We start from the raw sequence: 16318 nt of genomic DNA, 5'->3' as shown, positions 1-16318 counted from the left end.
TTACAATGTGTTAGTTTCAGATGTACATCAAAGTGATTCCGTTATGCACACAAATGTATCTATTCTTTTTCAGATTCTTTTCCCTTATAGGTTATTAACAAAATATTGAGTATAGTTCCCTGTGCTACACAGTAGGTCCTTGTTAGTTATCTATTGTATATGTAGCAGTGTGTGTGTATTAATCCTAAACATTTTATAGAGAGAAAACGGCAGTTGTTCCCTTAATATCAAATTATATAGGAGAGCTGCCAAGTTCTCTTTTACTCATTTGGCCCAAGAGGTACAAAGACGTATAAAAGTATTTTCCCTGCCCTTAAGCATTTTTTCTCAAAGTGCTTTTCTTCCCAGGCTGCTTACCATCCTTGAAGCTCCCCGGTACAGTACCACTTGTCTTCCTGGGGACAGCTGCCACTCGTTGTCTTTGGGAATGAGGGAGTGGGTTTCCATCCATGGCAGCATCTAACTACAGGGAACTCAGAGCCAAAGACTGAATGCCTTTTTGATCCAGAAAATCCCCTGGTCTTCTCTGCCCTATAGCTTGACCTAATTAAATCAATACTACAAATAATAAGAGCTGGCATGTACTGGGTCCCTGTCATGACCAAGCCCTTTATATTAGGATCTCATTTTATCCTGAAACAGATCTATGGAGTAGATATTCTCACTGCCTTCTTACGGATGGAACAATCCAATGTCATACGACTGGCAGAGACGGGACTTGGGTTTGGTTCCAAATCTATACTCTTAGTATTGAAGCCAGCATTTCTCAAAGAACAGTTCACACAGGTCAACCTCGTCGGAGGCTCATCTTTTAAAAGATAATTAATTATGTGTTTATTTTTGGCTGTCCTGGGTCTTCGCTGCTGCATGGGCTTTTCTCCAGTTGAAGCAAGCAGGCTTCTCATTGCTGTGGCTTCTCTTGTGCCAATCCTAACTCTGAAATTGGCAGACAGATTCTTTACCACTGAGCCACCAGGGAATCCCCCGGGAGCGCATTTCAAATGGGCCTATTTCTGGGGAACCCAAAGCCTGCAGAACAAGGACGTCTGGAGCTGTGGTTGGGAACTTGAGCTTTAATCAGATTTCTCTGGTGATTCTTTTGCACATCAAAACTTGAGAACCACTGTAAAATGCTAGGATTAAAATATTCCAGTTTTAAATTTATGCTTACCAGGCAAGGCACTTAATACCCACTACACTGAAGCTTAACGATTAATATACAGATATTTGGAAACAGATCACAGTCATAATTGAGGAAAAAAATCACTACAATTTCATAGTCCCTACAGGGTTCAGGTAAAGTGAACCAAGTTGACTGTGCTGTGGTACTTCATATTCACCACCAGAGGGCGCGAGCTCTCTGGTAAAGGCAAGGGCGTCTAGAACCAAGTATCTAGAAACTGGCGTAGCTAGAGGTAAAAATCAGGAAAACCAGAACGACCCGCTGAATGTGCATTAGTGAAATGTTCTTTCTATATGAGCACCCAGAGGCAGTGCCTAAGCACCTTCTTCCAGTCATAGATCAGTAATTCCTCCCTTTGATTCCGCAGATGCTAATGACGTAAAGGGCTGGACAGGTGAGAGTCTCTTGTTGAGCCTCACATGAATCTCCAGAGGAGGGAAACCTAGCAACAGGCAGGCTCGGCTGCTTACTCAGTCTTCTTCTCTCCACAAACTCTAACACTCCTTCTGTGAGCACAAACTTTCCCACAACAGGCTTATATAGCCCTTGAAGATGACCTGGATTTTTAATAACATTTATTCATATCATGGAGAAGGCAATGGCAACCCACTCCAGTACTCTTGCCCGGAAAATGCCATGGATGGAGGAGCCTGGTGGGCTGCAGTCCATGGGGTCGCACAGAGTCGGACACGACTGAGCGACTTCACTTTCACTTTTCACTTTCATGCATTGGAGAAGGAAATGGCAACCCACTCCAGTGTTCTTGCCTGGAGAATCCCAGGGACGGGGGAGCCTGGTGGGCTGCCGTCTGTGGGGTCGCACAGAGTCGGACACGACTGAAGCGACTTAGCAGCAGCATTCATATCATGCAAGCTTTGCTGTGAGCATATGAGCAAGAGAAAACATTATTTTTGAAAAACAAATAATTCTGTTATCTCTGAAGCATCATTTGTGTGGTCAGGCTGAGCTTGAGTATTTTTTAGCAGGATTTCAAACAAAGAAGATTGTGGAAGAAAATCTGTGATTACTGCAATGGCGGGGGCTGTCTGGGCTAACACTCTCTCTGCAACTAAGCTTATTCAGAAAGATAGGGCAGAAAAGGAGAGAGAGCAAAGGGGATGGGAAAGCTGCGGAGATGGTTCTTCTGCATCAGAATATGAAAACCAGATGGTTATTTCATTCCTAGGAGAGCCAAGTCTATTCAGGTAGTGTTTGAAGAGCACATGCTAGAGATACAAAGAGCAAGTTTCTGCCTGGATGGAATTTACAATTTATGGAGAAAATGGACATGAAACAAGTAGCGAAGGTGCACCGTGAGGATTACAGAAGTGGAAACACATGGGGTATGAGCTCTTACGACTTCAGGAAGGCTTCCTGAAGCTCTTATAACTTCAGGAGGGGGGGCTTCAGCAGAGGCTTAAACAGCAAGAGTTAACTAGACTAAAAGGAGGGGGGGGGATGAAAGGGTTAAGGCTGGACAAAAGAAAGTAGAGTGTACGGGAATGTTCCAGGCACAGGCAAGATACGGGAGAGGCTGCTGCATATGTAGAAAAGAGAAGGCAAAGAACTGAGCCTACATACAGACTTCAGAAGTACACGCTGCGTGCTTAGTCGCTCAGTCGTGTCTGACTCTTTGCTATCCAATGGACGGTAGCCTGCCAGGCTCCTCTGTCCATGGGGATTCTCCAGGCAAGAATACTGGAGTGGGTTGCCATTTCCTTCTCCAGGTGTCTTCCAGACACAGGGAACCAACCTGCATCTCCTGCAGTGGCAGGTGGATTCTTTTCTTTAGATGAGACTCTGCAATAAAATTTTTACAATAAACAATTCAAGAAAAATGTAACTTTGCGTTAATTTTGTTCTTTTTTTTATACATCCACCTGATGGTTATAATCAAAGGACCTAGAGCACAAATAATATCTTCAGTTTAGTTCAGTTCAGTTGCTCAGTCGTGTCCGACTCTGCGACTCCATGAATTGCAGCACGCCAGGCCTCCCTGTCCATCACCAACTCCTGGAGTTCACTCAAACTCATGTCCATCGAGTTGGTGATGCCATTCAGTCATCTCTTCCTCTGTCGTCCCCTTCTCCTCCTGCCCCCAATCCCTCCTAGCATCAGGGTCTTTTCCAATGAGTCAACTCTTCACATGAGGTGGCCCAAGTATTGGAGTTTCAGCTTCAGCATCAGTCCTTCCAATGAATGCCCAGGACTGATATCCTTTGGGATGGACTGGTTGGATCTCCTTGCAGTCCAAGGGACTCTCAAGAGTTTTCTCCAACACCACAGTTTAAAAGCATCAATTCTTCAGTGCTCAGCTTTCTTTATAGTCCAACTCTCACATCCATACATGACTACTGGAAAAACCATAGCCTTGACTAGATGGACCTTTGTTGGTAAAGTAATGTCTCTGCTTTTGAATATGCTATATAGGTTGGTCATAACTTTCCTTCGAAGGAGTAAGCGTCTTTTAATTTCATGGCTGCAAGCACCATCTGCAGTGATTTTGGAGCCCCCAAAAATAAAGTCTGACACTGTTTCCACTGTTTCCCCATCTATTTCCCATGAAGTGATGGGACCAGATGCCATGATCTTAGTTTTCTGAATGTTGAGCTTTAAGCCAACTTTTTCCCTCTCCTCTTTCACTTTTATCAAGAGGCTTTTTAGTTCTTCTTCACTTTCTGCCATACGGGTGGTGTCATCTGCACATCTGAGGTTATTGATATTTCTCCCGTCAATCTTGATTCCAGCTTGTGCTTCTTCCAGCCCAGCGTTTCTCATGATGTACTCTGCATATAAGTTAAATAAGCAGGGTGACAATATACAGCCTTGAAGTACTCCTTTTCCTATTTGGAACCAGTCTGTCCTTCCATGTCCAGTTCTAACTGTTGCTTCCTGACCTGCACATAGCTTTCTCAAGAGGCAGATCAGGTGGTCTGGTATTCCCATCTCTTTCAGAATTTTCCAGTTTCTTGTGATCCACACAGTCAAAGGCTTTGGCATAGTCAGTAAAGCAGAAATAGATGTTTTTCTGGAACTCTCTTGCTTTTTCCATGATCCAGCGGATGTTGGCAATTTGATCTCTGGTTCCTCTGCATTTTCTAAAACCAGCTTGAACATCTGGAAGTTCATGGTTCACGTATTGCTGAAGCCTGGCTTGGAGAATTTTGAGCGTTACTTTACTAGCGTGTGAGATGAGTGCAATTGTGTGGTAGTTTGAGCATTCTTTGGCATTGCCTTTCTTTGGGATTGGAATGAAAACTGACCTTTTCCAGTCCTGGGGCCACTGCTGAGTTTTCCAAATTTGCTGGCATATTGAGTCCAGCACTTTCACAGCATCATCTTTCAGGATTTGAAATAGCTGGAATTCCATCACCTCCACTAGCTTTGTTCGTAGTGATGCTTTCTAAGGCCCACTTGATAATATCTTAGTGGATCCCAAAATCTAGTGCTGTTTTTTAACAATTAATCCCTGCCATGAAAGTAGAAGCCACTTGCTCCTTGGAAGAACGTGCTTATATGCTCAGTCTCTAAGTCATGTCCGGCTCTTTGTGACCCCCTGGACTGTAGCCCAGCAGGCTCCTCTGTTCATGGAATTCTCCAGGCCAGAACACTGGAGTGGGTTGCCATTTCTTTCTCCAGGGGATCTTCCTGACCGAGGGATTGGTCTCCCGCATTGCAGGCAGACGCTTTACCAACGGAGCCACCAGGGAAGCCTGTGAATGTATAAACCAGTGCATTTGATGAAAAGCTAAAGTAGTATTTTAGAGTGCTGTTACTGCAACTCTAGTTGGGTTGTTTGCTCTTATGCAGCCCAGAGTTGACCGTCCTTGATTAAAAAAAAATCTGCTTCTGAACTTAGTTCTAGTGAACTTGGTAAGGGCCTGGGATTAGTCACCCACAACAATAAAAGTGTGATAAGAGTAGATTCTAGAAGATTCAGATGCCTTCATCATTACTTCTGCTTTGATTATTAAGTTGACTTTGAAAGAATTAATAGTGTATTGTTCTGTCAAATGGAGAAGGAAATGGCAACCCACTCCAGTACTCTTGCCTAGAAAATTGCACGGATGGAAGAGCTACAGTGAGTTACCACATCACACCTACTAGGATGGCTATAATAATAAAAAATTAGGTTGTTGGCAAGGTGAAGAAATTGGAATCTTTGAACATTGTTGGTGGGAATATAAAATGTTTTAGCTGCTATGGAAAAGGTAAGCATAGGATTATGTGACCCTGCAATTCTACCACTAAATTTGTGCCCGAAAGAATCGAAAACACACACTGAAACAAGTACACGCACACACAGGCTCATAGCAGCCCCTGATGCCCACAGCAGCCAAACGGTAGAAGCAACCCACAAGCCCACTGATGGATGAATGAAAAGCAATGAGAAGGAATGCATTGCTGTATATTACAACATGAATGGACCTTTAAAATGTTACACCAAGGGAAAGAAGCCAGACACAAAAGTTCACATGTTGTATGATTTCAATTATATGAAATCTCTACAACAGATAAATCAGTAGAATCAGAATGCAAATTGGTGATTGCCAGAGGTTGGGGGAGGGGCATGGGGCTAAATGGCTCACCAAGGAGTTTCACTTTGCAGAGATGCAAATGTTTTGGAACTAGACAGAGATGATGGTTGTACAACTCTGTGAATGTACTGCGACTGACTTGTTCACTTTAAAATGGTTAATTTTGTGTTATGTGGATTTCACCTCAATAAATTTTTTAATAAAAAAGAAAAAATAATATACTGCACTGGAAAAAACATTGAAAGTTATAAAGTTTTATTGCTGAAAAAAACCTGCAAAATCAGTTAATTCAGACCCCTCATTTCTATAGGTAAAGAACCCTTGCCTAAAAAGTCAAGAACAGAGTAAATGTCTTCCAGTTGTTTGTTTTTCTTGAGCATCAGCTTTCTATTAGGAGGAAACATAATGAAGCTTATCTTTTGCACAACCTATAAATGCTTTTTTTTTCTTGAAAAACTGAAATTTTAAATATCCTCTTCAGATTCAAGAATACAGATTCACTACTCATTACATTGATACATCTGGAACACACCCATTCAATGACTAATTTGAGTAAACTAGTTTTTCATATCAACTCTTGTTAACATGATGCAAATGAAGAGTTAATCCTTCTTCATAGAAGTGAGACAAGACAAAACTAAACTAATTCTCTCCATTTGGTTTTAGAATGTCTTTTGGTCTAGATAATGCCCAAGACATTCACTTCACACAAATTAAGAAAAGTCGGTCTCCAGTATTCTAATTCTACCCTCTCTCCCCCAGGGTCCGTCTCTATTTTCCTGGTTTTTCTTTCATCCTCTGCATTTCCCAAACCCAACTAAACTACTGTTTTTGTCAGCTGCTCCCAAGAAAAATACATTCTTGCCTGGTGAAGAGCCAAGATACTAAAAAAGGAAACAAATTTCTTAAAAAACAAACAAACAAACAAAAAAACCCAGAAGAGTTTGGTTGTCTTATCATATCTTAACCCACAATCACATGGTTGTCTTCACAATAAGTAACAAGCTAAAGCCTTCCAAGAATAAGCAGATAGAAGTTTACCTTTCTTCTTTTATTTTTGCTAAAGACACGACCTTTCTCTCACATCCTTCTCAGAGAAGGCATTTGCTTACTAGGAAATTCTACAAGACATGCTGGAAGAGACACATCTGCTTTCCACATTCCGGACAACTATAGTTGCTTTTGCAACAGAAACTTCTATTTAAATCCAAACATTGTAACAAGGCAGTTGCCAGCATGACCTAGTGGCTGCAGCAGGGGATGAATTGAGGAGAAAAATACGGAGCCAATTCTAGGATGTGGCCATAACTGACATTTTATATCAAATATAAATGCCATTTCCCCCACAGCCAAATTCTACTAAAAAGAAACCAGAAATAACTTCAGTAGCTGAGAATAATCCATAGGCATCCTGCTTTTCTCCTCTATAACTGAAAAGGTCTGTGGAAAAGAGGATGATTTTTGCATGACAACAAAGAAACTCATTTCTATTCCCTGAGGAGGGGGGGAACTTAAGTAAACATTTTTGGAGTACTGTGCTGATTTGCTAGGGTGGCCGTAACAAAATACCACGACTGGGTGACTTGATCTAAACAACAGAAATTTATTTTCTCACGTTTCTGGAGGCTGGAAGTTAGACATCAAGCTGTTGGCAGATTTGGTTTCTTCTGAGGCCTCTCTCCCTGCAGATGGCCATCTTCTCCTTGTCCTCACAGGGTCTTCCCTCTGTATCTGTGTCCTGAGCTCTTCTTTCATAAGGACCCAGCCACACTGGATGAGGGCTGTGTGCTGTGCTTAGTCACTCAGTTGTGTCTGATTTTTTGCAACCCCATGGACCATTCTCCAGGCAAGAATACTGTCATGCCCTTCCCCAGGGGATCTTCCCATCCCAGGGATCAAACCCAGGTCTCCCACTTTGCAGACTTTTTTTTTTTTTTTTTTAGCCAGCTGAGCCACCAGGGGAGCCCCATCTAGTGGCTAAATTTTAACTTAGTTATGGGCTTCTCTAGTGGTTCAGAGGGTAAAGAATCTGCCTGCAAAGGAGACCCAGGTTTGATCCCTGGGTCAGGAAGATCACCTGGAGCAGAAAAAGGCTACCCACTCCAGTATACTTGCTTGGGAAATTCCATGGACAGAGGAACCTGGCAGGCTATGGTCCATGCAGTCGCAAAAAGGTGGACCTGACTGAGCGACCAAGTGCACGTGCACAGGCGTGTGCGTGGACACACACACACACACACACGTTGACCATAGAACATGGGTTGACTATAGACAAATACTTAACCTCCTAATAGTCACATTGGATTAGGGAGCCCTCTAGTGGCCAAATTTTAACCTCTCTGTGAAAGTTCTATCTCCAAATACAGTCCCATTCTAAAGTCTCTTGGGTTTATGACTTCAACATACAATTTCTGGGGGGGACACAACCAAGTCCATAACAAGTACATACCAGGTGCCAGGCGCTGAATACAAACAGAGTAGCATTAAACGCTGAAGGAAATTCTCAATATTCTGAAATGACCTATATAGGAAAAGCAGTTAAAAACGGGTGGATATATGTTTATATGTTAATATAATAGTACAACTGATACACAACAGAAACCAACACTACATTGTAAATCAACTATACTCCAATAAAAGGTGTAATTGGTTCTTTTTTCTATAGAAGCACCCATCTGAAAAGAAATGAACTATCTTTGCCTTTGATAGAAATGAAGTATCTTGGAAATGAACTATCTTCTCCTTTGAAGGTAAGGAGGTGGCAAATGGGGGTCTGGAATGGATTAATTTTCAAAAGAGTGAGTTGCACCGCCTGCTAGAAACGAGCCCTGCCAGAGGAAGCACTTCCAGGGAACATCTGTGGTCGCACCCACCCACATACGCTCACACTCACACTCGGAGAACCTCCAGGGTGACTCACAGCCCAGCCCTCAGGGGTGTGGCCACATGTCTGATGACTCCTCTTTCAGACACAGAGACTCTTCCAGGCAGGGCAAGTCACAGGTTTGCTGCCTTCAGCTCTGGGACAAGGTTCTCCCGGCAAATCTGGCTAGTTGGGTTTGCACCCAGCAATAAGGAAACCACACGCCCTTTAAGGGCAACTTTTCAAAATTTGTTTCAGGCCTGACATTTTACATCTCCTTGCAAGGGAATAAAAATGCCAAAAATGTTCCACTCCTTTAGGAGACATAATCTTTTTAATGAAAAATGAGTTGTCTAATTTGCTATTCAGAAGGGATATAATTGGCTCCAAATGGTCATAGTAGCTGTTTCTGTTCTCTCCAGAAAGCTAGGAAGCTAAAAGCTCTGGGCTTTCAGTTGGGTCCTTTCTATCTCTAGGCACCATTTCATGGCCATAGTTTTTTCATCAGATGTTTCTCATCTTACCTTGTGATCTCTTAGGATACTTAGGATCTCTTTCTACTCTGAGGATATTCATTTCTCAATTCTGCCTAGTCCTAACAGTTATTTTTACTTGAGTAAGTTATATAATCTTTTCCTGTGATCAAGTATGTCAGGATCACGCTGTCCTTAAATTCTAAGATGTTGAGCACAGCATCACTCAGGGGAAAGTGGGTTGTTCATGGAGCCAGGTTCACAGAGGTAATTTGCCCTTAGCTGACAGAGACTATAGACTCAAGTCTCGGTGCCTCGAGCAGGCAAAGATCTGCTTCTGGGGTCTGGAAACTGAACTTTCCAAGCCTACAAGTTGTCATAGGCAGAAACAAGCCACTGAGCTGCCCACAGCGAATGAGAACTGGAGTAGAAGCTGGCTGCCATGATACCTGTATTAGGGAGCAGACAAGAGGAGGAGGAATGTTATTTCATCTAAGCACAGAGTGCAGGGAGTATTCCTCCAAGGATTACAGAAATCCTGGCACTAAAAAGTGGATGCTTGTACATGCAGACAAGAGCATTTAGGATACAGTGCCAGGAGGAGGGTAAAATTTGGGAAAGCTGTGGTTGACAGGCAAGACTTTAAAGAGACATTAGATCAGGTTAGCTTGCCTTCCTTTCTTCTCCCTTTCTTTTGGGCTAAATTTTCTTCATAATGTTTCCACTCTCAGGGTTTTCCTACCAATTCAACTTGTCAACACACTCCATCAGTCCCTCTTTCCTTCTATTAATCCATTATCTTTCAATCCAGGTAAACACTTTTATTATCCAGGTACCAGTCACAAACCCATTCTAAGCCTATTGTATTCATGATACCCTATTCAGTTTAAACATATTTTTCTTCCTATTCCCTGTGCCTTGGTTTATATAGATACTTTCAAATACAAATGTTCTTTTCAAATGACTTTATTTCTTCTTTTTGGTTGAGAATTATCAGGATTTCCTATGCCTCATTTCTTCTCCCTGTTGCCCCACTGACTTTCACAGAAATAGGTTTTATGGTTCCATCTGAGCATTTTTTTTTTTTTTTTTATTCCTCTCTCAAGTGTCTCTGCTCTTACTCCTCTAAATCAAGTTCACGAATCACAGGTTATCTCAGGCCCTCTGACACCTGACCCCTGGATAGTAGCTCAGGCTCTGGTCTCCTACACTAAGATTGACTGCAGACTCTGAGACAGGACTCCCTGGCACTGAAAATCACAGGATGGACTCAACTGTCTGCCGCTGAACTTCTTCTCACACTCTTCTTGACCACCCACAGGGAGAAGTTGCAGAAACAGATGGCCTGTCCTAGAGATCACCTGGTACTCAGAATTTCTTGTTTGGAACTGCATTTTACAGGGAAAAAAAAAATAGTAAAACATGCGAAGCTCTGAAAACTCATGCAGAGATCTCTCAAAATACCAGACAGTATAACTTTTAAAAACTATGAATCACTATGTTGTACACCTGAAGCTTATACAATACTGTACATCAACTATACGTCCAAAAAATAAGCTTAAAACCAGACATGTTGTTTGCAGCACAATTTATTATGTGGTCATAGTATTCAGGCACACTAATGGATACTGACAAATCCACTGTAACCTCTTTTAAGACAAAGCAACCCAAAAATAAAGCGTCAAAATGTGCAAAAGTAATAAATATCAAACTCTCTGATCTAAAATGTATAAATATAAAATATCAGTCATCTCTGGAAACATCTTAAGAAAATCCGGCAACCATGGGTCCATGGGTAAGTGTCTGGCGTGGAGGGTGCTAATCTTCAGAACGTATCACCTCAGATCCAGCACGATTATCTTTATGTCTTTCACCAATACATGCCTGCATACCTAGGAAAGAAATACTGGCTTTAGCTCATAATGTTTAACATGATTCTCTCTAGAGGAGGAGTATGAATTTCCTGATCTAAAAATGTTCCTAATTTTGAAAAATATTTCCACTCAGAACAAACATAACCATATATATTCATTTTCAACAGCAAGAAAATATTTACAGAAGGTGCCAAGTAGCTTTCATGTTAAATAAATCCTAACTTCAAAATCATGTTTCTCTGATGTCTCAGACAGGGCAAAGCCAAGCAAACAGAAAAAGATGTATTCAGATAATATTACTCTGGAGTTAAACGAAGCTCATCAAAAAACAGGATTATAGTTTTCTTTGAACTGTTATAAAAAACTAATATGGTCGTATCAAGCAGTAATAATTCAAGACACATTTAATCTCATTTTCTTTAATAACTGCTTGCTTTTGGGGACTCCAGAGAAAACTATAATTATTTAAATATATATATACACACATATATACAGTGATGGGAAGGAAACTTTATATGTAATCATGCTACAGAAATACTCTTTACTTTGTAAATAAAATAATAATGACAAGACATCAGAAGGAAATACAAAGATTTTGATTAAGTTTTTGAGATAAGAAAATTCTAAACTAAGCAATAAAGGGTTTTATCCTATATCATCCTGCTACTATTTCCCTCTTAAAAAACAGAGGCTTATTTGTTTTATAACTGGAGATTTCTACCTCTTAATCTTCATCTGTTTCACCCTGCAAATCCCCTCCCCTCTGTCAACCACCCATTTGTTCTCTATATCTATTACTGTTTTGTTTCTGCTTTTCAGATTCCACATATAAGTGAAACCATATGGGATTTGTCTTTCTCTGTATGATTTATTTCACTTAGCATAATACCCTATAGATTCATCCATGTTGTTGCAAATGACAAGATTGACTGTATTTTTTTATGACTGAATAATGTTTCACTGTGTGCGTGTGCGTGTGTGTGTGTGTGTGCACATATACAACGCCACATCTTTTTAAGCCACAGGGGTGTCATATACAGCATAAGGAATATGGTCAATAATATTGTAATAACTTAGTATGGGGACAGATGGTATTAGACTTACTGTGCTGATCATTTCATAAGGGATGAAAATGTTACTATATTGTACAACTGAAACTAACATATTACATCAGCTATATTTCAATTTTCCAAAAAAGGAAGGGGTGGAAAGTAAATACTGTGTACAGAAAATAATCAACATTGTCTATCTACTTACGCTGAACAACCTGGGGTCCCTGGTGTGTGGATGAAAGCCCTTCTTTTTACAAGCGGAAACCTCAAGCATGCCAGCGTCAGTGAGCCTGAAGATGCCGGTGCTAAATTTTAGGGAAAAAAGGTACAAAAATTAAGGATCATCTGAGCTTTGCAGATGTTTTATTTGAATGGCACATGCATACATAGTCCTCAAATGGAACGGAGAAAGAAACTACAAACTATAAACTTTACAGTTGTTTTTTTTAAATCAATATTACGCTGGAGGCCTAGAGGAAGACTGGAGAGAGCAGTGCTAATGCCAAGCGCCTGAAGGATGGTAACGGGGCAGTGGGAGACCTCAGAGGAAAAGCCGAGACCCCATGGGAAGAAATTACAAGTGACGGATATTTCTATCCTCTATCTATCATGTATGCGTCATACGTAAAATGACCGGCATACTCATTTTTACTGCACTTCACTCAAAGCCCTTTAATGACAGTGCGTTTTTTACAAATTGAAGGATTGTGGCAACTTTTCATTAAGCAAGTCTACTGGAGCCATTTTCCCAACAGCATCTGCTCACTTCAAATCTCTCTGTCACATTTTGATAATTCTCACAATACTTCAAATTTTTTCATTATTGGATTTGTTATGGAAAAGCATGATCAGTGATCTTTGCTGTTACTTCTCTGACTTGGTGAAGACTCAGATGATAGCATTTCTGAGTAACATGGTTTTTTAAAATTTAAGGTATGTACAGTTTTTTAGACATAATGCTGCTGCTGCTGCTGCTAAGTCTGCTGCTGCTGCTAAGTCACTTCAGTCGTGTCCAACTTTGTGTGACCCCATAGATGGCAGCCCACCAGGCTCGCCCATCCCTGGGATGCTCCAGGCAAGAACACTGGAGTGGGTTGCCATTTCCTTCTCCAATGCATGAAAGTGAAAAGTGAAAGGGAAGTCACTCAGTCGTGTCTGACCCTTCGCGACCCCATGGACTGCAGTCTACCAGGCTCCTCCGTCCATGGGATTCTCCAGGCAAGAGTACTGGAGTGGGGTGCCATTGCCTTCTCCAAGCTATTGCACACTTAATAGACTACAGTGTGAACCAAAGTTCTATGTGCACTGGGAAACCAAAACATTCATGTGACTTGCGTTAGTTGCTTTATCGTGGTGGTCTGGAACTGAATCTGCAGTATTTCTAAGGTATAACTCATATTTATACAGTCACAGCAAATATGTATTGAGTGCTGGCTATAGTTCCAGGCACCATGCTAAGTAAGCCCTTTACATAAACGATCATCTAGGTTCACCTTCACATTAATCTGTGATGGGCAGGTATCAGGGATCTGACAAGACTGAGGCTCACAGTGGTCGCTAATCAAGCTGGGATTCCAATAGCTGACTCCTCTGCTCATAACTGTGCTGGAATAATCATTGTCCCCAAGACTTAAGATTTTGGAGATAATTAAGCTAAATCTGGAAATTTTCTTTCTTTCTTTTTTTATTGGCCACACTGTGTGGGAAGAGGCTCTTAGTTCCCTGACCAGGGATCGAACTCATGCCCCCACGAATGGACGTGTGGAGTCCTAACCACTGGACCACCAGGGAATTCCCTGAGCTAGACATCTTCTCACAAAAGAAATCATACAACAGAACTAAGATCCCAAATGGCAAACTGAAACAACATCTGGTTTACCCACTTCAAGGTCACATTAACTAAAGAAAGAATTCCATGGTAATTCTATCATGGAAAAGATCTTAAAAAGCAAAAGACTGCAGAGCTGCACATATTTGGAAGCCAGCAGGAAACAACCTCTTTTCCCTAAGGGCATGGTGTACCTGCTTATCCAAGGGCTTCAGCCTGGTGTGTGGGCACACCTGAGCCCAGCAGCCCCAGGTGAAACCTTACTTAAACCCTCTTGAGTTACACTCACTCTTTATGCTTTGGTGAACAGACGATGGCAATGGCCTCTGGCAACATGAGCTGATAGGAACAGTGAGTGTGGAGATCAACACTGGATAAGAATGCAGTTTGGGTTGGATGTGTCTATAAAAAGAAAAGAGGACAATCTTATTGAACAAGCAACAGATAAGTCTTAGCCAAAACCAGAGCCCATTCCAAGAAAAAACTCTAGCTATTTGCTTTATCTTTTTTACCACCACTAATCAAATGAGGGTTTTGAAAAACGTCTTACTGACATAATCCTTCCCTTTAAACATCTATGGAATAACTATAACTTTGAAAAGAGACTCTTGGGAGTGTTTATATACTGTCTGCTTACTGGGAAAGATAAAACTGGAGATTTGCCAGAGGCTTTAAATAGATCCTCATTTAATCATTGCAACTCATCTGGGAGATACTTATTATTAATATCTCAGTTTTATGTATAAAGATCCTGAGGCTCCTTTAAGTAACTTGCCTGCAAGGAACAGAACCTCAACTGCAAGATACTTAAGATATGAAACTGTGGACACAGAAGGAAAATTCTTGCTAAATATATCCCACTATGCTGGTGTCCTTTCATGGATCTCCGCCCCCTACAACAAGAGAAAGGAATTCGAAGAGCTGTTGAAGATGTTTGGCGCTCATCTTGCATGATGAGAGGAAAGGGGAGATTATAAATTAAAAGAACTATCTTCTAGGTTTTGGCTATATACGGAAGTGTTTATGAGAGGCAAATCAGAAGTCTATGTTTGACTATGAAAAATGCATGCATTCATAATGATTTTTAAATTCACAATAAACTCCAGCCACTTTCGAAAAGGAATGTGACCACTTAAATCATGAATCCAAGGTCGTATTCATGCGGGGTCCTGGCTTCCTCACTTGTTAGTTGTATGACACTGCAAAAATTCTTTAACATCCTCAAACCTATGTCATCAGTTATAAAATAACGATAATAATACTTTTCTTCATGGGATTACTATGAAAATTAAATGAGACAACCAATGTAAAATTCATAGAACAGTGCCCAGTACACAGAAAGCTGTCAAAATCATTAGCTGTTATGATTGCTGTTATTGCCGTTATTGTTATTTTAACATTGTTATTAAATACTTCTCTATAAAGCAAGCAAAATAAAAGGTGGTTCTTTCTCAGTCTTTGGTGAGACGACTTGTTCCTACCCCAGGCCCAGTGTGAGACTGGATGGAAAAATGTTCACCAAATAGGGAAAACATGGATAGCAAAAGTACCATGTCATCACCAATAACAATTGCTTCAATATTCTGGGTCCCTAGAAGAAAATGTGTTGAGAAATTCACTGACATATGAAGTCCATTATTATGTCCCTATTTTATGGAAGAAAAGCTGATGCTGAGGTTGCTTAAATCACTTGCCAACATTCCTACAGTGAATTCTTAGCAGAGCTGATATTTAAACTCATGTCTTTTGATTTGTAAGTCCTGTCCTGCTTCTATGGTGGCTTGGTAAATGTTGGAACACAAGGTTTTGGTCCCACTCCATGGCTATATACGCAACAGCACAAGTATCTGTGGCCTGTAGGAGAGGTATTTATACAATGGAGTGTATGGTCCCTATTTAACAAGTACAAACATTGTTTAAAAGAAACATTTTCAGAAATTTTCTTAATCTACTTTAGACTCACAGCCAATGGAAAAGGAATATTAATAATTGTCTAATCATATTAGACAGATAAAAATCTGCCTAGGCCTCCATTAGACTACATAAAATTATTAAGACAAGCCAACCTGACTTCCAAAAGTTCTTCTTTTAACTTGGAATGATAGTAAAAAAAGGATATTTATAATAGCACTCTCCAAATCCAGATTTGACAGATTTAGACATTGCCTCACATTGAAGAAAATGCTTTAATATGATGGCATTTATTACACTTGGAAAAATTAAAAATAATAAATTATTTCGATTAAGCTGAAATTCCTCCAGGAGGAAAAAAGCCTTACACACACACACACACACACACACACACCAGCAACAACCTAAAACCCAAAAGGCCAAACGTACATGGATCCACCCCAGAGTGAGGAGATCATGTTGATCCTGAACACTGAATAATTCTTCTACATTCTCCACGTCACAATAGTCTGGTCCCGCAGACTGCTTTGGCACTATTAAGTGGGTAATAGTAAATTCATTATGTGTCTGAAAAACAAAGAGCATAGAGAATAATA

General features: G+C 40.8%; 1 protein-coding gene across 3 annotated transcripts in view; it reads right to left on the bottom strand.

The window, feature by feature from the left end:
• Nucleotides 1–10446: 10446 nt before the first annotated feature.
• Nucleotides 10447–16318, bottom strand: part of STAMBPL1 (STAM binding protein like 1) — a 53363-nt gene continuing 47491 nt past the window's right edge. The window contains exons 8-11 of one of the 3 annotated variants that reach the window (XM_055560268.1): nt 16152–16289; nt 14101–14213; nt 12189–12288; nt 10447–10949 (exon numbers count right to left, since the gene is read on the bottom strand). In XM_055560268.1, the coding sequence (XP_055416243.1) occupies nt 10893–10949; nt 12189–12288; nt 14101–14213; nt 16152–16289 (408 nt within the window). In that variant the 3' untranslated portion in view covers nt 10447–10892. The remainder of the gene's footprint in view (nt 10950–12188; nt 12289–14100; nt 14214–16151; nt 16290–16318) is intronic. The other 2 variants (XM_055560267.1, XM_055560266.1) reach the window with 2 other exon arrangements.

This window comes from Bubalus kerabau, chromosome 22 (assembly GCF_029407905.1).
Source record: "Bubalus kerabau isolate K-KA32 ecotype Philippines breed swamp buffalo chromosome 22, PCC_UOA_SB_1v2, whole genome shotgun sequence".
In the NCBI taxonomy this organism is placed as follows: Eukaryota; Metazoa; Chordata; class Mammalia; order Artiodactyla; family Bovidae; genus Bubalus; species Bubalus kerabau.
The sequence above is the reverse complement of the archived record's forward strand: the minus strand, read 5'-3'. Positions and strand labels throughout refer to the sequence as shown.